The sequence below is a fragment of the Peromyscus eremicus genome, chromosome 6 (assembly GCF_949786415.1).
Source record: "Peromyscus eremicus chromosome 6, PerEre_H2_v1, whole genome shotgun sequence".
Taxonomy (NCBI): Eukaryota; Metazoa; Chordata; class Mammalia; order Rodentia; family Cricetidae; genus Peromyscus; species Peromyscus eremicus.
The window spans coordinates 55,339,397-55,362,074 of NC_081421.1; the positions used below are offsets into that span (position 1 = coordinate 55,339,397).

Sequence of the window (22,678 nt, forward strand, 5' to 3'; positions counted from 1 at the left end):
CTGACCCTAACTGAGGCCATGACTAGTTAGCATCCAGTGCTCTCAAGGAACACAGTTCTCGGGAAGTGTCTGCTACAGAGCCAACACCCACTCACTGTCCTTCCCCCACCAGTGGACAGGGGCATGGTGGCTTGCTATGAACTGCCTAATCCAACTTCAGCTTACTTCCTGCTGCCTCTCCCCATTGTCTATGAGTGAATGCTGCCTCCAGATATTGCTTATGTCTCTTAGAGCTAGGCTGACTGATAGGTTTGTTTGCTGTGAGTTGTCCTCCATTTTTTTTTATGTATGAATAATAAATGACGCATCTGAGAACCACACCAGATTGTCTGCCTCATGTTCAAGACAGTTCTCTAACGTACTTCATAAACACATTAGTTACACTTACTATTATCAGCTGCCAGATCCTTGAAATTCAGAGGCCTCAGTGTAAGAATGTGCACCATTAGCTCAGCAATGGCAAAAAGAGTGATGCACACCAGGACAGGGCCCAGGCAAGCAAGCTCAGAGGAAAGGAGTTACCCTGTCTCCTACAAGCGAAAATTGAGACGGACAACAATGTCCTTCTGTGTTTTTAAATTGTTTTCTTGTTCTTCTTGGGATTATTAAGCATATTTCCGCTTGTTCTTGTTTCTAGAATATGCAACTATGAAGCCATAGTCATATGACTATGGAAGTGTTGATCATGTCCGTTTGTCATCATGTCCGTTTGTCATACCTGCAGTCATTTCCTCAGAGGTATGGTGGATTGACTTATCTTTTCCTACTGGATTATGTCAGAAAAGAGATTTTTCTGGGTTTAAAGGAGATTTTTAAAACAACAACAAAAACTGATTACGAAATTTCAGAGGGATATTATAGTGTTTTGGTTTTGTTTGTTGGGTTTGGTTTTTTGTTTTTTTTTTTTTGAGACAGTGTTTCCCTGTCTTTCTGGCTGAACTAGAATTCCTTATGTAGATCTGGCTGGCTTTGAACTCGCAGAGATATTCCTATGTCTCTCTCTCCTGAATACTGGGATTAAAAGTGTGCACCACCAAGCCGGGCTTAAAGGAAAACTAAGGTCTTTAAATTCACCTCAAGACAGAGTCATATGTATTTTATATACTAGAACTTTCCAAGTCAATCCACCAAAATTAAAGGCAGATCTATCAAACTGGCCCAAGATAAAATATAAATTTGCAGAATGAAGACTCCATTTCCTATTGCTATTAGATAATTAAATACAATGTTAGGGTTACAGAATTTTAAAAATCTCACAAGTTGAAATGGCCTTAAACAACAACATATGGTCTACCTAGACATCCAATTTGAAATCCGTTAACATAGGCCTGCCAAACAAGTTTCCCATGCCAGAATGGCTCTAATGACAACAACTTCCCCACCTCTTCTCCAGTCAATTATATCTCATCTGATCTCTAATTGAAAGTTCTTACATGGGAGCCAAAATCTCACTCCCTAAAGCTTGTATTCATTAGACTGGCTTTTAGCCGATACCAAGCCATAATTCTGGTTTCTTATTTACCTCACAGGTTTTTCAAACATTTGAAAACAACATTCAATTATCTTAGTTCCTTTAGCACTTCCTAGTATGAAAAGATCTTAACTGCTTCTACTATTGTTTCTCTCTGTCCTGGAAATATTGAGTAGAACAGTGCAGAAATGCCTATGGACTTTGCTTTAAATATCTGTTAAGTATAACACTATATATATATATATATATATATTATATATATATGTGTGTGTGTATATTATATAATGTATATACCTATATAGATAGATTCATTTATATCATGATGATTGTATCGTCAAACATTTTCCAAATAGTCTATCTAACCCATACATGCACAAATGATAGGTGAACCAAGGGTAACTCATTTACCTACCTCATCAGGCTCTGTTCATCATTTTATTTTTATTTTGTTGTTGTTATCATAAAAAGTAAACGGGTTTATTATGACAATTTGCTATATATGTATCATTGTGCTCCATTCATATTAACCACAGTACATATTCTTATCAGCCCCCCCTACTCCTGCTGGTTCCTAGCCTCCTGCAAGATAGGCCTTCTTTACCTACCCTACCATTCATCTATCCATCTATCTATCTATCTATCTATCTATCTATCTATCTATCTATCTATCTATCTATCTATGATTCTGCATATAGTATCAATATGCAATTCTTTTCTTTCTGAGTCTTAGTCCCTTAATTCAGGATTATACTGGATACCAATTCTGCCTCTTTAAATTTTCCAACATTACAAACTTCAGTTTGTATGAGCCTTTTTCTTTAAAGTTTTCTTTTAACCACTGGTAAAATGTTGAATATAATGAAGTCAAAATTCTACCACATTCAAACATAACCTAGGGTGAAAATGTTCCACCCATCAACCTAGTTGTGAATACATCTAGTTGTCCATATGTTGAGACCCTATAATGATGTAAAATCCAGACATACAAGAGGCAGTAAGAAGCAAAGACATTTGAGTTTCCCAGGGCTTACTGAAGAAATTTTCACTTTACCTATATTTTGCACCGGGCATTCTGTTGTTACCTTTTAATGAGTTGAGTAATACATTGTTCTTTCATGAATTTCCAAAGAGCTGGAGAAGAACACAGTTATAACTGATAATCTCTAGGAAGAGTTATGAACATGGGAGACAAGCAGAGGGCTGTGGAGATGGAGAAGGTGATTACCGAAATTGTCAAAATGAGGAAAGAGGCTGGGATGCCTCCCAACAACCATAGTGCCAGCCTAGCATTCATGAGGCCCTTAGCTTGATTCACAGCATCAAACACACACACACACACACACACACACACACACACACACACACACACACTTCTTAAAGTAGAGATCATGGTTTTAAATTTTGATTAAGTTTGATGTCATTATGGAAATGTCAGTTTAAAATGCTGAATGAGAAAGGATACATGCAGTAGTATTTGTTCAGGCAGATAGATTGAGAATCAACAGTGAAAAAGTGATAGTCACTGTCATGAGTTTGGAGCAACAGCATCAAGGTAGAGGTAGAAGTTATCTAACACTGGTGCTTTAACTGTTGAGAAGAACACTGGGAGTCATGGGAAAGAGCAAGTGTGAATGAGAGGTGACTTGTGTGCACTCTTTGGTCCAGGGACTGAGATGGAGTGGACAGTGATGAAGATGTCAGACTCTAGCCATCAAGGGTCTTCTGCATAGAGACAAGAAATGTCAGCCATATCAAGAAAACCATGGAGTTCCTGCAAGGTGTCTCAATATTGGAATGACTTAATTAGATCTAAGATCTGGAAAAACAAAAAACAAAATACAAAAAAACAAACAAACAAAAAAAACAAAACAAAACTCTAGAGTCAGTGTGGAGAAGGAATGGCCAAGAAACAAACCAAAAACAAAAACCAAGAAGTGGAAAGATTACAAGAAGCCGTATTACAGACTGTAGGGAAGATAATTCAAACAACATCTGTAAAGAAGTGAAAGTGAAGACACTCCCGATGTGACAAAGAAGAGCTGCTGAGCTGCTGAGTCTTAGTGACTGCTGAATCTGAGAAACGAAGAGCCAGTTAAGAGTCATCCTAGGATGAAAAAGGAGCTGCTGGGGTCATTACCTGGCAAATGTGAGCTGTATATTAGGAGAGGTGTGGAGGAGTTCTGAGTGCAAATTTTAGCATGTTGAGCTGAGCTCTGTAACATGATGTAGTGGGTGTTACCCTCCACACAGCTCTGAACTAGAAACAAAGACCTGGGTAGTAGTAGTGAGTGACCTCAGCTATATACATGAGTTTAGGTGAAATCTCACAGGCAGAACAGAAAATCACATTGAGATATCTCTCCAGTGCCTCTCCTGTATTTTAAAATGTATATTCTCATAATGGGATTCCCAGTGGGAAAAACTAGTGTTCTGATGGAAAAGTAGAAATATTTAATGCTTGTTCAATACAAATATGCTAGCCAGCTACATATGCTCCCATTGCTTACCAATGCCACTCTCAAAGAGTTTAAATAAACCAAAGGTCACCAGGCAAGAACCTGACATTATTAAGAAGTATTCATTGTCTATCCTCAGCTTCTAAGATTTCTAATTCTCACTCTGCTAAGCAAGACACCTAATAAATTTACACAAAATAAACAGTTTAGATTGCTAAACTATACACAACTGAATAAGATTATTTTAAAGCACATTACTATGGCTGAGATTCTAGCCTGAGGTTTCAGAGAACTCTCATATAGTGGAACAAATTCCAGCCAGAGAAATGACTTCTCAATTTCTTAAGCTCTTTTTTCTATTTATTTTACTTGTTTTGTTTTTTAAGCTAGATCTCACTGTGGAAACTAGGATGGCTTTGAACTCTCAATCCTCCTGTCAACTGCTGGGATCATAGAATTGTATTCCTATGCCAGCAGACGCTTATTTATAAATATATATAAATATATATATATAAATATATATATTTATATATATATTTTTTTTTCAACCGAAAAATATACAATTGTAATTCACCAGGGCACACTTACTTTTAATATATTTATGTGTTTATTTTTATGATCATGTGTGTATGCTTGCATCACAGCATGCATGTGGACGTCAGGGTACACCTCTGGAAACTGGTTCTCTCCTTCCACCATAAGGGTTCCAGAGAGCTGCTAACTGGGGTCCTTATGCTCAGCAGGACACACCTTTACCTGCTGAGTCATCTGCTCTGTCCTACTTACATACTGATGAGCTAGATGTTTGACAGAATTACTAAAACCGCCAGTAAATACTTAGTCTCAAAATTATACAAATAAAATGATAAATTTAAGGCTATGGTAGAAACCAGCCAAGATCAACTTCCACCTCATTATATATGAAGTATTTTGACAAGGGGTTCAATAGACATGGACAGCACCTTCTCAATCCTGATAATTCTCACATTCTTCAAGAGAAACTTTATCGTCTTACCTTACTAAAATGATCTGTCTTAATACCAATAGACACCACTTATACTGAGCATTTATATTTGTTGGGTGATTAATAGTGTAGTTGTAGGGGGAAAAAGAGCACGTGTCCTCTAAATACTACTTCAAGGTAAATGGTGGCAACAAGACTTGCTGTTGTGAACTTCAAACAATTTGACTTTTGATGCAGGAAGTATGGCAGGGTCTTGATGGGGAGGCAGGTACCTGAGCCAAATCACTTACTCAGAAGAAAATACAAATGATCCACAATAGCCTGACCACCCCACCCCCACCACACACAGCCGCCACGACTACAGGCATATATCAGCGTGTATCAACAAAGAATATTTAGAACTTGAAAATGCATCTTTCACATGAGAAGAAGAAGGCCCGGCATCATCTAGCTCCCTCAAAGTCTAATCTCTTGATTAAGGTACAAAAATCATAACACTGAGGAATCCTGATGTCAGCAAGTGGTGGATAGGTCTAAGCCTGCCTCTTCATCACTCAGCAAATACCCAAGGGTAACAGAGGCCAAGGAGAAACATGCATATAATTCAAGGTTATCCTATAAGATAATAATTTGACCCTGACATAATACTGTTAAATAGGTAGGATGTCAATGGTAAAATTATGAGATGCCTCTTGACATGACATGAAATGTATTTAATGCTAGACTTTATTCTCCATGATGCTGACTTCAGACTTTTGGTCTCTCACATCTGTACAAGTATCAGCTGCAACACATGAAGTCTAAGGTCCTTGATTTACAAAATTTTTCTTCCTAAAGACACTTTGTGTTCCTTAGAGACATCTATAAAACTGCAGTGGTTCACATGTAAGTCATGATGCTGGAATAAAATGTTGTCTGTGGTCAATATGACATCTCAACCATCTTAATTGAAAAATGGCCTATAACAGCAAAGTAATCACATGTGCTGTATTATCACCTCAAAACACATTATAATATGTAGAAATCATTATATAGTGTTCACCTGCTGGATATTTTCAGTTTTTATTGACCACTAATATTAAACCCTCCCAGAAAAGAACCCAAGCTGATAAACTTTGACTTTAGAGAGATTATAGCTGGATTTTGTCTTTACAAGTAATTCTATATTTTATTACACACTTTTGGAGGGATACACTAAAGTCCTTTTGTAAATCCTTTATAAACAAATACTGAAAAAGAAATGTTGTCTACTTTGCAAATTAACTTCCATCGTGATATACCAATACAAATGTAAATGACCTCAAGATCATAGTTTGTCTGGTTCTTAATAAATTTTCATTTCAGATTATTTTTAAATCTACCTTTGGAACCATTTTCTCTCAAAATATGGACTCTTATCATGCAATTAAAATTTCGTATCTCGGCAGGGCAGTGGTGGCGCACGCCTTTAATCCCAGCACTTGGGAGGCAAAGACAGGCGGATCTTTGTGAGTTCGAGGCCAGCCTGGTCTACAGAGGGAGATCCAGGAAAGGCGCAAAGCTACACAGAGAAACCCTGTCTCGGGGGAAAAAAAAAAAAATTCGTATCTGGCCTAAGAAAGCTATAATAACTTGTTTCACTTTCGTAAATGATATCTGAAGATGTATGAACCAGGCCTCCTTTACCACTGGGAAGGGACCATGACATTCCAAACCTGTCTACTCTGGCAGGACACAACTGGTGCCTGACTGGATGTGGAAAGTGTGGTGAATGGGCGTTTTAGTAACCAGTCTGGCTGTCAACAGAAGCAGCAACGCGGCTCTGCAGAAGGATATAAGATGAGAACAGCACGTACGACGGGCACAGGTACTGCTTCTTTTTCCCCTTCCCTTTCTTGGAAGATTTTTCTTTCGAACACGCTTCTTCAACCCACAAGGACATGAAAATGAAAAAGGAGACTGCCAATGAAAACTTCATCTTGAAGGTGGAAGTTTCAGCAGCTCAATCTACAAGAGAAAACAGGAAGACATTCACACTTAAGAAGCCTGTGACATGCCTGGGACTTCTCTTTAAGGAGCTTCACCATGGCTACCCAACAGGCAAACGTATTTGCATCTCAAATCCTACGTCATTGTCCATGTAAGTTTTCTTCACATAGCACTAAACTCTCCTGACTATTATGGTGAAACAAACATATGGAGAAGAATATTACAGTAAAACTCAGTTCAAACAAACATATGGAGAAAACAAGTTTCCCATAGCACGTAATTGGATACTGTACACTTTCTAACTCTGGGGTGATATGAAATTAAAATTTGGTATTAAATTGGAGAGTATTCAAATATAGGTTCAGATAGATACCTGTAAGGATGTTTAACACACTGTTTAAATAATTCTCTCTGGCTAGTACATTTGATGTATTTTTTTTTTAATCTACTTTGCGTGAATCTTTGAATGTATGGGTTTTTTTTTTTCAAAAACAGCCAAATATTTAATTCAAAGCATTAAACAACTGACAGATATAAAGGAAGATTAGCATGAAAGAGTTTCACACTCTAAATCCATTGGTTTTATGTATATCATTAAATCTGCATGCTGCTTTTTACCCTGAAAATTCCATGCTTTAATATAAGTTGGCTTGTTAGTTTTCCCATTCATGTGAGAACTCTTGTAACACTCTTCACCAAAAAAGATTTTCTTTAGGTAATAGTAAGGAAACAAAACTGGAAATGTGCTCACACTCTTCAGATAATCTTCCTACCTATATTTTAATATCTCTGCCCATGCCCATAAGAGAATATCCTTGCCAGAGTACAATACATAAAATGCAAAAACCATCAAGCATTTACTGACAGCAGAATAGTTAAAACCACTTTTGTGTGCTTCGTTTTCAGACCACAAAATTGTTTTCTGCAACCTGAGACCCAAACACCCAATTCCCATCCCACTCTTGTATCTGCATTGCCAATGTCCTGTTTTTAACCCCCCCCACACACACACATACCAGGTTTACCCCAAAATTTATCCTCTACACCCTATAGCAGGCCCAAAGGGTATGCTACTAGGTTTTTCACTAGCATCCACCAAGATTCCCAGGGAAGAGTCCCAGCACCGCAGTGGGGCTGTCCCCTTTGGCTCGCCCCTGCCCTCCGGGAGCACTGCCAGCCTCCACAGTCAGGCTCCCTCGCCCCTGTCCCCAACACTCGGTGGTTTTCTAGATCAGCCGATGCTGGGCCAGGTGATGCCTCCCAACAGCACCCAGGGGCCCATGCCGCCGCGTGTCCCTATCCCGGGCCCTCGGCCCGTCCCCCGCGGGCATCGGACTCTGCATCGTCCTGGGAACTCGCCCCGGGCCCCCGCTCCGCCTCGCCGCAGTGCGCAGACCCGGAGCCCGTGGCACGGGGACCTCGCCGCCAGGCCTTACCGTCCGCGCCCCGCAGCCCTCCGCCGAGGTGACGGCGGCGCCGGTCGCGGGCGGGCGCAGAGGTAGCTGCGTCCCGCGAGTCCCCGCCGCCGCCCACGCCGCTGCCGCCGAGCCTGACGCGTCTGCTCCGCCCCCGAGCGTGCGCCGTGGCGCGCCGCGGACATCTGCGGGGACCGCGGGCGGAGGAGCGGGTCTCAGCCAAGAGGGACTAGACTCCAGAGCAAGGGGAGGGCGGCGGGGAGGACGTCGAGGCCCTTGCTGGGGCACCATTGCAGGGAGCCGGTCAGACTTGTCCCCTTTTAGGGAACCGCAGGGGCCCCAGGGGCAGACTGTTGGGAGAAAATGAGGTAAAACAGGGTGGCAGGGCTCAAGGGTCTGCTTGTGACAGCAGTTGGCCTTCCTGAACCAAACGGGAAGGTTCCTGTGGTTTCATCATCTGCCTGTTCTGCTGGCTTCTAAATGTCAGAAGGATAATTCCAGTTTCTGAAACCTGACCTTTCCTGTGCAGGCTGCGTCTGGGCAGACTCATTACAGCAGTATAGTGCTCAAGGAACACGGATCTTAACATGGCTCGCACAATTAACATTGGGCAGAACCAGGGTCCCTTCGTTCTCTGGGCTCACCTTGTCACAGTTGGTCCTCAGTGTGCCTGGACAGTTGCATGTCCTTCCCAGTTGTGTAGAGGGCGAAACTGAAGCTTGAGTGGCTAAGGGATTTAACTTGGGGGTTACAGATCTTAGAAGGGATTTCCCAGAAACTCCCAGTGATTTTGCATGACTGTACCAGTTAGTGCTGCCTTTTGATACTGAACTACTTTAGCTTTCCTTTCTATAGTGAGGAAGCAGCTTTGTGTGCGTGATGTAGGCTCCTGGATAAAAAGTGAGGTTTGTTTTGGCTCGTGTGTGTGCGCGCACGTGCATGCGTGCGTGCGTGCATGCGTGCGTGCATGCGTGTGTGTTGAAATAGGAGTCTCCTTCTGTGGGCCAGGCTGGCTTCAAACCCCAGATGGACTTCGTTGTGTCAGCCTACTCCTGGAAAGTTATACCCCACCTATTGGTAACTCTACAGGAGGGCCTGACTGATTTGAGTCCAAGTGGGCAGGGCCTAGCATTGTGTGTGTGGAAGTACAGATGTGTCCGCTGCTACATGTGTTGGCCTGCGACGCATTGTGAGACGGGAGCACTCCCTTCACACAGCCATCTTCTTTCAGCTTCACAAAAGCACTTGGCTTCACAAGAGCAGTGATCATTATTTACAGCGCTAAGTCAGAATGGCCCTGTTTAAAGGCGGCACTAAATGAAACAGCACACCTTAAATTGTATCAAAATACAACCATGCATTTTACAGGCTCACAAAAAGGACACCATGTTACTGCACACATTTTTATCATGTAACATTTGGAGAACAGGCCATATAGAAGGAATAAGAAGTTAGTGTTCATGTAACCACGTGAGTGTGGAAATTGAGTAAAACCTGGTAACCCTGTCGTGGAGAGTCTGAAGTAATGAAATAGACTTAGCTCTCACGTATGACTATATGGGCACATTTAGAAAGTCCGTGTTCAAAATCTCCACAGCTAGTCCAGTTTTCCTATCATTGACTCTAATATATACGTGTGTGTGTGTGTGTGTGTGTGTGTGTGTGTGTGTGTGTGTGTAAAATATGATAGATAGTATGACCCAGCTGCAGAAAACCAGTCCTGTTGCTCAGTTAGTCTTACTGCCATCCTCAACTGTTGGGTCAGCCACATTCATATCTCAGAGAGAACTGTTGAGACAGGTAGTTCTCAAGATCCACTACTTTGCCTAAGCAAGCAGACCCTCTCCCTACCAAAAAAAAAAAAAAAAAAGGCGGGGGGATCACAGGTTTCTCAAGACTATCTTACCCTGCATGTCTGTCCTTCACAGCCCTATCAAATCCTCTCTATGCCCAAGCACCCTGCCCATTCCTACAAGAGCCCATAGCAGTTGCCTGCCCAAGCACAACTTCCCTTCTTGTGGGGAAAGTTGATGCCCCTTGCTGCTGTGCTAATAAATGCAGTTTGATCTGTTGAGGTCAGATTTGGTCTCTTTCCTGCCTTTTGTCCCCTTATTCTGCACTCCAAAAAAATCTATTATAAAGGGGAATGGGGCTATTCACTAAAATGTATTCAGGAGTTTTGCTGGATTGGTGGAGTTTTGTGCCCAAAGCTTAGAGAACAGAGTTAATGATCTAAATGGGCCTCTGTTAAGCAGGAGAAAAAATTACATTCACAATTTTGAGTATTTTTCTATGAATATGATGAACTTATGGTCATATGGTTGTTGACTGTGATATCGCGAAAGAGGAAACTTCTAAAAAATTGTCATGAAGCAGTTTATTTTCTGTAATCTGTTGTGTTGACTTACTTTTCTAGATTTTTCTTTTTTCCATTTCCAGTCTATTCATCCATCTACTTGTTTTAAAATATCATATAGATTACTAAATTTACATCATCAGACTAGACTTCTTCCAGATACTACATATCCAAATGCTTTTTCAACATCAAACCTTTCATATGTAATATGTATGTTGTGTTAATTACTTTTCTCATTGCTGTGAATAAATTCTCCACAAGAATCAACTTAAGAGAAAGAATTTATTGGCTTACAGTTCTAGGGATACAATCCATCATGGTGGGGAAGGCCTGGTAGCAGGAATGGGAGGTGAATGGTAATATTGCATCTAAAGTCAAGAAGCAGAAAACATTGAATGCTGACACAAGCTTGTTTATTTCTTTGTATTCGATTTAGTTGCTAGCTCAGCCATGGAATGGTGCCACCCACAGCTAGGTTCTATTTTCTCACTTCAGTTACCCTGGTTCGAAAAATACTTTCATGCATAAACATGCCCAGCTAGTTGTAAATAAAAGAATCAAAAAGCAGAAATTAATATCTAATTGGGTTTTGTAATTCATAAATCTACCATTCTATGAAGCAAACAGAAATAAGTACACAAGCAGGCTGTTACCTCAAGCTTCAGGTTGATCTTAAACATTAGCTACTATGTCAGCAATTTTTTTTTTTTTGCTGAAATGTTTTGTGTTCAAAACAGGAACAATAATGAAAATGATATAAATAAAATTTTCTTTTATATTGATTGGGGTTGCATGTAACATGCTACTCTTTGATATTATGCAGTACTTTCAATTTATTATATCTTCAACAATTTTATGAGATCAATAATCATTTTTATAGAGGAAGGTCAGAGGATATCATGCAATTTCTGAAGTCACTTTGCTAATAAATTATTTAGGGCAAGATGTACCTACCTACATATATCTGACTGTTGAAACTGGGACCTTAAAATATTTTATATTTGACATCATCACATAATACCCAGAAGAGTAATCACATTCAAGGTAAGCCCCATATTAACTATGATGCTGTATGAACAAGATGAGTGAGATTTAAATGAATGAGACCTACTTTTCAATATGTGTAGTGTACTTTGACTGACTACATTGAGGGTACTGCTTAGAACCCTCACATGGCCCACCTTACCATGTACCAGCCTGTATTCATGGTCCACCCACAGAAAGTAGCAATCTGTAGTTGATTCTGTATGAACCTAAAATAATTTTCTGGACTGTATTATTTTTGTTAGAGTTCTCAGTGCAATAGCATGTTCATGATATGATGCAGTAACTAGATAACTTAGACTTATGACATAAATCCTGAGTAAAAATAATAAAAGAAACATCACCCCTTATGTAAATGACATGATATTTTTCTTTCCATTGATCTTTTTGCTTTCCTTCTTTTATTCTACTCTTATACAATGAATCCCTACCGCAGCCTTCCTTCCCTCCACTCTTCTGAGTTCCCCCACCCTTCCCCTCACCCCAAGATATACTGTCCTTATGTTTCCCTTCAGAAAAGATCAGGTCTCCCAGTGATATCAACTGAACATGGCATAACAAGATGCCATACGACTTGGCACAAACCCTCACATCCAGGCTGGACAAGGCAATCTAGGAAGAGGAAAAGGTTCTCAAGAACAGGCAAAAGAGTCAGAGACAACCCTACTCCCACTGTTAGGAGTCCCACAAAAACCCCAATCTAAACAACCACAGCATGTATGAAGAGGACCTAGCACAGACCCATGCAGGCTCTGTGAATGATTGCAGCTCCAGTTTCTGTAAGCCCAAATGAACACTTCTTAGTTGATTCTATTGGCCATATTATTATTGTTTTTAAAATGAACCTTAGAAATAAATAAATATATTGGATATTCAGTTTGTGAAAGCTACTCACTCCAATATAAATTATATCAAAAGTGTATGCTTTAGCCAAAGCTCTCTATTTCCATATGCCTTCTCTGCCTGGATGGACTGTATCCACTCAAACTGTGAGTCAAAACAAGCCTTCAACTTACTGCCTGCTAGGTACTTGGTTAATACAACAAGAAAGTAACTAATTCAGTCAAGAAAAATGGGGCAAAATCAAATATTCTGATAAAATGTAGTACTTCAACATTTTCTAAAATTCAACATTAACCCTTAGTATGTTTGCTGTGGGGGAAATAATAGAAAATGTCTGTGCTTTCTTTCTAAGGCTTATATGATACAAAACCAATTTTATGTCATAAAGAAACTTGTCACTATTTCGAATGTTATGCCTCTCAAAACAACCTATATTGAAATTCTTATTAATTAAAAATGAGAAGGTCTTAGGAGAAAGAGAATTTGAATGACAATTAGGTCATGAAGGAGGACACTAACGACTTGGGCAGTACCCTAATGAAGGAATCCCAGACAGCTCACCTGCTTCCTTCTACCATGGCATTAGGAAACAAGAATACTGCTACACTGACAGGAAGCATTTTCACATTGTTTCTTCTAATAGTTTCATATTGGACTTCAAACTCCAGAAATGTTAAGAAGAAATATTTGTTTAAGTCACTCAGTCTGTGGCATTTTGTTTGTTTGTTTGTTTGTTACAGCAGCCTGGGCAGTCTAAGACTCAATTATTTGAAAAGATTTGATCAAGAAATAGCTTTTTAGATAGGTAGACAGATGATAGATAGATAGATAGATAGATAGATAGATAGATAGATAGATAGATAGATAGACGATTGATAGATAATTCCATATATTCAGGATTCCATGAAAAATGATTAATGTCATTCAGAAAATGTCTCTCTGGAAAAAAAGCCAACCTGTAAGAACAAGGTGCTAGCAGAATAAAAAAAAAGGCATGTAAACAATACTCATGCACCCATGGGTTCGGTGGAGCTGGGATATGGAGTCTAGGCATCTTACAACTAACACAGTGTGAGGAAAAAGACTAAGTTAAATAGAGGCCACAAAAGGAGATAGAAACTATTGAATTCCGCAGGTGTTCTGGAGAAATAGTGAGGGCTATCTAGTGAGAACTAAATTGTATCGATTCCACAAGAAAATGTAAAACAAGACACCCTTGCTAAATGACCTTTAAGTTCTGATGGAGAAGTGCCCAGCTGTAGATAAGAAAGTGCTTCAGGGTTGAGTGCAGCTCAGTGATAAGAGTACTTGGCAGGCAATGGGTTCCATTCCCATCACTAACACACACACACACACACACACACACACACACACACACACACACACACACGTACATGCCTTCAGGCCACATAAGAGGATTCTTGAGAACATAAATGATAAAAATGAATGGATAATCAACATGAAAGGAATCACCAAGGGAAGCTTTATTCAGGTGGTGGATCTTCTACCTTAAAATATTACTATAAATATGATCAGGAGATATTCCTTAATTTAATTTAGTTTTGTTTCATTTTTGGTGCTAGAAATTAAACACAGGGTCTTGAACAGATAAGGCAACACTATAATAATGAGCTGCATCCCTAGCTTGAGAAGGGCATTCTTAAAAGGAGAGACAATGAGGATTAGGCCTAAATAATGGAGGGAACAATTTCCACAATAATTGTAAAAGACCTGCCTTAAAAACAAATACTATTGACTGTACAAGGAACACAAAGAAATGCCATAATCACCTGTTAAGGCTGGAATGAGTCAAACACAATACTGTCTACTTTGTTGAGTACCTGCTCTCTAATGGAATACCACTAGATATTATAGTATACTATATAAACTATAATAACCACAACAGGCTCATGTACAAAGTGTTCACAGCTCCCCAAGCCCAGGGAACAAGTTCTTAATCAGCTTCAGGAGGAGAGAAAGCCTTGTTATGCTTATATTGTTCCTTCAGTGTCAGTGGTCAGAATGACTCAAAAGGAAAATGGTAAATTCTAATAGTTGTAAAAGCAAATGTAAAGACAGGTGTAGAGTATGTGGTACATTGATATTTGTCTAAAGAGTTTTATTTTGCCAGAACATAAATAGTTAGTGATATAAGAAAAGGACAGTGAAGCTACAACATGATACCTCAAAAATACTTAAACAAGACCTGAACAATGACAGCACATGCTACAGTGGAAAGAGGAGATCTCATGCAGCCCTGCACCTAGGCAAAGAACTACAGGCATCTAAGGACTGTCTTCCCCAGGGTTGAGTCCCTAATAGATTGTCCAAAACTAAGCAGCCTAATAGATTGTCCAAAACTAAGCAGTCATATATATATATATGTATGTATATAAGAGAGAGAGAGAGAGAGAGAGAGAGAGAGAGAGAGAGAGAGAGAGACCATTAATTTTAGAAGGAGTGGAGGAGCATGGGAGAGGTTGCGGAGAGGAAAAGAAAGAAGGAAATGAAACAACTATGTTTTAATGTTTTAAATGAAAATGACTGAAATTATGTTGGAGGCATTGGTAGAGACCATCTTTTATATTGTCATTCAAGCTGATGTTTATTTTAAAGACTGGGATATATTAGAGAAGGGTCTTCAGAAGACACAGTTAGATTTGTTCCATTGGCCAACCTACAGTAACAGCCATCTGAGAATCTAGGTTGATAGAGGAGGAAAAGCTTAGAACAGGAAGAACATTGATGGAGTTGAAATATTCTTCATAGAACAACATATATTTGAGCATAGGCAGAGTGTTGGGAAAGAGGAAGGCCAAGGAAAAGCAGAGACCTCAGTGAATCAGAATCTCCAGGGGTGGTGTAAAGGAAGTGTTACGGTAAGGAAGTGGTGAGGAAGAAGTGGTTGGGCAAGGAGACAAGAGCCAAGCCAAACTCAGAGAGATAACAAGGTGGCTGGCATGAGCGTGTGTTTTGTTTTGCTTGGTTTCATTGGCACAGAAGGGAGTATAAACTGTCATCAATTAAAGGAATAGCTCTCCAATAGTTGGAACCCTGCTGCCTTGTCTTTCTGTTACATTCTCACAGCACAGCTACAATAGCAGGGGGTAAGCTACATCATTTTCAAACTATGGAGAAAGGCTAGTAGCACAGCATTAAGGTCCCAATGAGTTGCTGCAGAGGAACACAATATTTGCCCAGCAATCTTATTGTTTTTCTCTTTGTTTTTCATGGTTATTTTATATAGTCTACAGTTTTACCAAACTCCTACACATCCCTCTTCTTACTCAATCAAAGCAGGTGATAAAATAGAAGGCATGAGATTATAAATCTTCTGATGTACACTGAATACATTATTTGTCATATGAACTGCGCTTGTTTGCTACCATCTAATAAAAACTCTTTGGTTTCTTCCCTTGTACTTCAAATATCATCATCATGTCTCAGGCACTGAGAGACATTACTTCCCTCCCTGAATTGATCTTCATACCCACTCTTTCTAATGACATCATCATTTGGACATCATCATTTAAAAGTAGAAATCTTATTCTGCCTTTCCTGATCTTCACTTTTTTACTCATCTGTCTACATTTCTTGGATAGAAGATGATCGGGTGTCCTCCAATTCAGACTGCTCTAGCCAGCACCTCCACCTCGGGGGTTCACACATCCTTTCTTTTACTTCTCTTATTTCTCAATAATGCAAATTATTGTTCTTTACTCTAAAAATCTTCTTCATTTCCAATTACTCTGCCTTCTTTGGCTGTTTTGTTTGTTTGTTTTTTGTCTCACTGATTGCTGTTCTCAGTTCTTAAGAGCTTTGGGTCCTTTCTGTTCCTGGGCCTTCAGCTCAGCTCACTGTACAGACCCTTCTCTTCATCCACTTTGGTTACTTCAGTTGCCATCCAGAGGTAGATGCCTTAGTTCAGGCTGCTGTAGCAGAATCCCACAGAGTGGGCAGCTAAAACAATTTCTTTTTTTTTTTTTTTTTTTTTTACAGTTCCAAAGCTGTGAAGCCCAAGGTCAGAGTTCCAGCTGATGTAATGTCTGACAAAGGCCTTCTTCTTGGTTTGCAAATGGCTCTCTTTTCACTGCCTCTTCAAAGGACTGAAAGAACATCAGCTGGCTTTTCTGAGTACAGGTGTACCACAGGGGTTTTACCACCATGACCTAGCCACCTTCCAAAGGCCCACTTTCTGATATCATCACATGGGGTGGGGAAGAATTCCAACATCAGAAATCGAGGTGAGGGTGGGGAACGTGACCTTTCCCACAGTCACCCCTGAATTCAAATGTCTGTTACAGTCTAGAATTCTCTTACAGTTCCAGACTAGTATAACAAGTGCGTTCTTGCTATCTTTACTTGTAAATACAGCAAGGATTCTAGGTGAGGAATGTGATTCTCCCAGCATCTTTCCAAATTTTTCATACTCCACTTGCTACCTCACAGGTTATGCTTTGGTCCAATGGCTTCACTCCCTTCCAACAAGCCAAACTATCCTCCCCTGCATACCCTTGAAATCATGAATTCTATGTAGAACATACTTTGTCAGTTTTATGAGAGCAAAAATGCTATCCTGGAATTTCACCTGGAACGTTTTCTCTGAGATGCAGGCTCCCCTGTCCACATGATTGCATGGCATTTCTCATTTCAGTATACCGTGTGCCTTCACAATCCTTTCATGGTCAGCAGCTGCTATCTTATTGGTTTATTCTTTTATGTTTTTATCTCTTTTAACATAAGCTTCCTGGAAGATAATTTGTCCTATTCATCAAAATACTTTCTGTGCTTGTGAAATTAAAAAAAAAAAAAAAGAAGAAGAAGAGAAAAGAAAGAAAACAACTTTTTGAGTATTTCTCTTCTCTATTGAATTAGAGAAGGCTGGGCAGTTGGGCCAGGGAAGAATAATAAAAATAGCAAAAAGAACAATGTGTAGTGTTAATAGGTAGGGAGCATACCACAGAAATATATTCTGCAAAGAATTAGTTTACTGGGGTGACATTTTTCAATGTACAGATTCCTTTTTGCAATTAGTAAAAAATAAATTTGGTTTTTAATTTCATTTTTCCCACCCATGGGGATAATTCAAAGAATCAAGAAAAGGGTACTTTTTTATACTCAGTTCACTTTATAAAACTGATGTTTTATAGTTTTTTTTGAAAACTAGCAGTAAATTAGTAGTCTAATTACTATTAATTTAAAGAGGAACAGAATGGATAAAAAGCCGTTTGACTTTGAAGCTCTATGTCTGATTCAGCTCCCTCTGCTAATACCGTCTTCTCCATTTCCACATGACTAACTGGCATTTACAGGGCAAACAATACCAGCTACCAAGGGGCTGGAATATTTTGATAAGAAATTAGTTTCTTATTGGTGCTGTAACAAAATCCTACAGTCTGAGTCATTAAAACAATTATGACATATGAAATTAAAGACGATGGGAACTTGAGGCTGGACTCCTCTGAGATCTCCCCTAGTTTGCAGATCACCCCCTCTACTCCCCCTCCCCAACTCCTTGCTTTATCGCAGCCTGGGAAGCCACAGACCACTCTGGGTAGGGAAGCAGGGATGCTAACTGCAGATCCTCACCTCTTCCTTCATTATTCAAAGTTCAATCCCCATAGTCTCATCCTAAACTCTGCAGCAGACTACCCGCTGGAGCCTCCCTTCTCCCTTCCTGATCTAGAGTGAACTACGGAGATCTTATCCTCCTAACCGCCCTCTTCATACTCCTTGCATTACCCCACCACCCAACTCCAACAGGAACTTCCTGAGATCCTGCAGGCCACTCTGAACAAGGAAGCAAGTAGGCTAACTGAAGATCTTTACCTCTTCCTCCGTTCCTCTAAGTCAAATCTCAGTCTCATCCCTAGCACCATAGCAGACCTTCTTTCTGTGGCCTTTCCTCACTTTCTGCCCCATTCAAAAGGACCAATTAAGCAGAATCTGGCAAAATATCCTGCTTTCCATCCTTTTGTGAAGCTGCTTTACTGCCCCCAATCCATCCCCATTCCTAAGTCTCAGATCTCAATATCCATGTATTGGCTATTTTTGGGGTCAACTTGACACAAAGAGTCATCAGAGTCATCACAGAGGAAGGAGTTTCATTTCAGGAAGTTCCTCCATGAGATCCTGCTGTAAGGCATCTTCTTAATTAATGGCCAGTTGGGGAGGGTGCAGCCCATTGTGCTGTCCGTGGGATGGTGGTCCTGGGTTCTATAAGAAAACAGGTTGAGCAAGTCAGGAGAAGAAAGCCAGTAAGCAGCACCCCTCCATGGCCTCTGTATCAGCTCCTGCCTCCAGGAATCTGCCCTGTTCGCATTTCTGTCCTGGCTTTTTTCAATAATGAAGATCAATAAGAAAGTGTAAACCAAATAAACCCTTTTCTCCCCAACTTTCTTTTTGGTCATGGTGTTTTTCAAAGCAATAGAAACCCTAACTATGTCAATCCAGAAACACACTTTACCTGGACACCCTGTGGATACACCTATTAGGACCACAGAAGGTTTTCTTAACGTGCAACACACAGCTACCATTCTTATTATGGAATATTACTTTAGGCAAAGATGTGTTACATTTGTTTATGTTGCAGAATATTACTTTAGCTGTTTAAAGATGCATTACATTTGTTTATGCTGCATTTGTTTAATTATGTAAAGATGCTTTGCTGTTTCACCTTGCCTGCCTAAGGTACCTGATTGGTCTAATAAAAAGCTGAATGGCCAATAGCTGGGCATGAGAGGGATAAGTGGGACTGGCAGGCAGAGAGAATAAATACGAGGATAGAAAAGAAAAAGGACAGGAGAGAACTAGGGAGAAAAAGAGGGAGACACCCAGTTCCAACTAGCCAGGCATCTAGACAGAGTAGGACACAAAGGAAAGAAAGATAAAACGCCCCAAGGCAAAAACATAGATAAAGAAAAACGTGTTAAGTTATAAGAGCTAGCAGGAAATGAGCTTAAGATAAGGCCAAGAGTTCCTGACTAATATTAAGTCTCTGTGTCATGATTTTGGAGCTGGTTGGTGCCTCAAAAGAAAAGGCCTGCTATGCACACTCTCTTAAGAAACAGGGAGGAATAGAAATGAAGGATCAAACACCCACCCACCAAAGGCAAGTACGGATATCAGCATCTTGAATTACAATCTTCCCAATCCCTAATGCCTAGATGCTAACATAAAAACACAATAAGAACAGCTAGGACAGTATGTCTCCATTAGTGCCAAATAACTCCACCACAGCAGACTCTGAAGATTCCAACACAGCTGAAGCACAAGAAAAAGACTTTTAAAGAGCCTTTATGAATATAATAGAGGTCCTTAGAGAGGAATGAATAAATCCTTTAAAGAAATCTATAAAACATAAACAGTAGAAGGAAATGAATAAACCATTGAAGATCTGAAAGAAATAGAATAAATTAAAAAAAATAAAAAGTGGGGAAATCCGGAAATCAAAAATTTAGGAACTGAAATAGGAACTGCAGAGGCAAACTTCAACAACTGAATAGAAGAGATGGAAAAGAGAATCTCAGGCATTGAAGACATGATAAAAATAAATGGATACATAGGTCAAAGAAAATGTTAAATCTAAAGAACTTCTGGCAGAAAACATTCAGGAAATCTGGGACACCACGTAAAGACCAAAATCTAAGAATAATAGGAATAGAAGAAGGAGAAGAAACACAGGTCAAAACTACAATAAAATAAAATAAAATATTATATTTTCAACAAAAATCATAGAAGCAAATTTTCCTAACCCAAAGAAGGAGATGCCTATCAAAATACAAGAAGCATACAGAACATCAAATAGACAGGACCAGAAAGAAAGTCCCCTTAGCACATAATAATCAAAACACTAAACTTATACAGAACAAAGAAAGAACATTAAAAGCTGCATTGAGAAAATAAGACATTCCATGAAAAAAATATTTAAGAAGTATCTATCTGCAAATCCAGGCTGCAAAAGATGCTAGAAGTAAACTCAAACATAAAGGGTTTAACTACATCCAAGAAAACACAGGAAATACATAATCCCAGGCCAGCAAGGCCAAAAGAAGGGAGAGGAAGCACATAGACACACATCACCATTACCACCACCACCTCCATCAACAACAACAGAAGAACAAGAATCATCAGTCACTGGTCATTGATATCTCTCAATGTCCACAGACTCAATTCCCAAACAAAAAGACACAGAATAGCCGGGTGGTGGTGGCGCATACCTTTAATCCCAGCACTCGGGAGGCAGAGCCAGGTTGATCTCTGTGAGTTCGAGGCCAGCCTGGGCTACCAAGTGAGTCCCAGGAAAGCGCAAAGCTACACAGAGAAACCCTGTCTCAAAAAACCAAAACCAAAACCAAAAAAAAAAAAAAAAAAAAAAGACACAGAATAACAAAGTGGGTGCAAAGACAAGATCTATCTTTCTGCTGCACACAAGAAACACACCTCAATATCAAAGATATGCATTACCTTAGGGAAAATGCTGAAAAAAGACAGTCCAAGCAAATGAACCTAAGAAAGAATATGGTGTAGCCATTTTAATACCTGACAAACTAGACTTCAAACCAAAACTACTCGGCAGAAATAGGGAAGAGCACTGCATACTCATCAAAAGAAAAATTCAGCAAGAGGACATTTCAATTATTAATATCTATGCCCCAAACACAAAGGCAGCCAAGTCTGTAAAAGAAACACTACAACAACTTAAGTCATATATTGACCATCATACACTGATAGTGGGAAACTTCAATACCCCACTCTTGCCAATAGACAGGTCATCCAAACAAAAACTAAAAAGAGAAATGCTGGAGCTAACCGAAGTCATAAACCAATTGAATAAAAAAAAAAATGGGTCAATGGAAATTAAAGACTTTCTAAAATTGAATGAAAATGAACACACACTATACTCAAACTTATAGGCACAATGAAGATATTTCTAAGAGGTAAATTTATAGCACTAAATGCCTACATAAAAAATGAGAGATCTTATATTAGCAACTTAATACCATATAAGGAATCTCTAGAAAAAAAAAAACTTTCTCAAAAGGATTAGAATTCAGGAAATAATCAAACTCAGGACTAGAATAAATAAAAAAGAGAAAACAATACAAAGAATCAATGAAAGAAATAGTTGATTCTTTGAGAAAATCAATAAGATTTTAGAAACCCTTATCCAAATTAAGTAAAATGTGAAGAGACAAGATCAAAATTAATAAAATTAGAGTTGAAAAGGAGACTATAACAACACACTCTGAAGAAATCCAGATAATCATAAGGACATACTTTTAAAAAATGTACTCTGTCAAATTGGAAAATCTAAAGGAAATGGATAATTTTCTTGATACATACCATAAACCAAATTTAAGTCAAGTTCAGAAGGGGCAATTAAAATAGACCTATAACCCCTCACAAAATAGAAGCAGTCATTAAAAGGCTCCCAACCAAAAAAGGCCCAGGGCTAGATTGTTCTAGCACAGAATTCTACTAGACTTTCAATTATTCCGCAAAATAGAAACAGAAAGAATATTGTCCAATTAATTTTACAAGGCTGCAGTTACCCTGATACCCAAACTGCATAAAGACCCAACAAAAAAGAGAATTATAAACAATTTCCCCTATGAAAATAGATACAAAAATTACCAACAAAATGCTTGGAAGCTGAATCCATAAACACATCAAAAAGATCATCCACCATGATCAAAGAGGCTTCGTCTCAGAATGCAGAGGTGGTTCAACATATGTAAACTAACTAATGCAACCCACCATAAGAACAAACTGAAAGACAAAAACCATATGATCATTTTATTAGATGAAGAAAATGCATTTGACAAAATGTAACATCCCTTCATACTAAAAATTTCTTGAGAATGTAAGGATACAAGGGACATACCTCAATACCATAAAGCCAGATTACAGTAAGCCCAGAGCCAGCATCAACTTAATGTCAAGAAACTCAAAGCAATTCCATTAAAATCAGAAATAAGAAAATTTCTCCCCTCTCTTCTTATTTCATTATAGCACTTGAAATCTTAGATGAATAAGACAACTGACAGAAATCAAAGGGATACAATTTGGATACGAAGAATTCAAAGTATTATCATTTGCCCATGATGTGATAGTATGATGCATAAGTGACCCCAAAAGTTCAACCAGAAAACTCCTCCA

General features: G+C 39.2%; 1 protein-coding gene across 1 annotated transcript in view; it reads right to left on the reverse strand.

Moving 5' to 3' along the window:
* Positions 1 to 6,870, reverse strand: part of Glrb (glycine receptor beta) — a 68,190-nt gene extending 61,320 nt beyond the window's left edge. Inside the window, exon 1 of the mRNA XM_059264750.1 lies at positions 6,727 to 6,870. Coding sequence (XP_059120733.1) covers positions 6,727 to 6,848 — 122 coding nt within the window. The 5' untranslated portion in view covers positions 6,849 to 6,870. The remainder of the gene's footprint in view (positions 1 to 6,726) is intronic.
* Between the last annotated feature and the right edge of the window lie 15,808 nt (positions 6,871 to 22,678).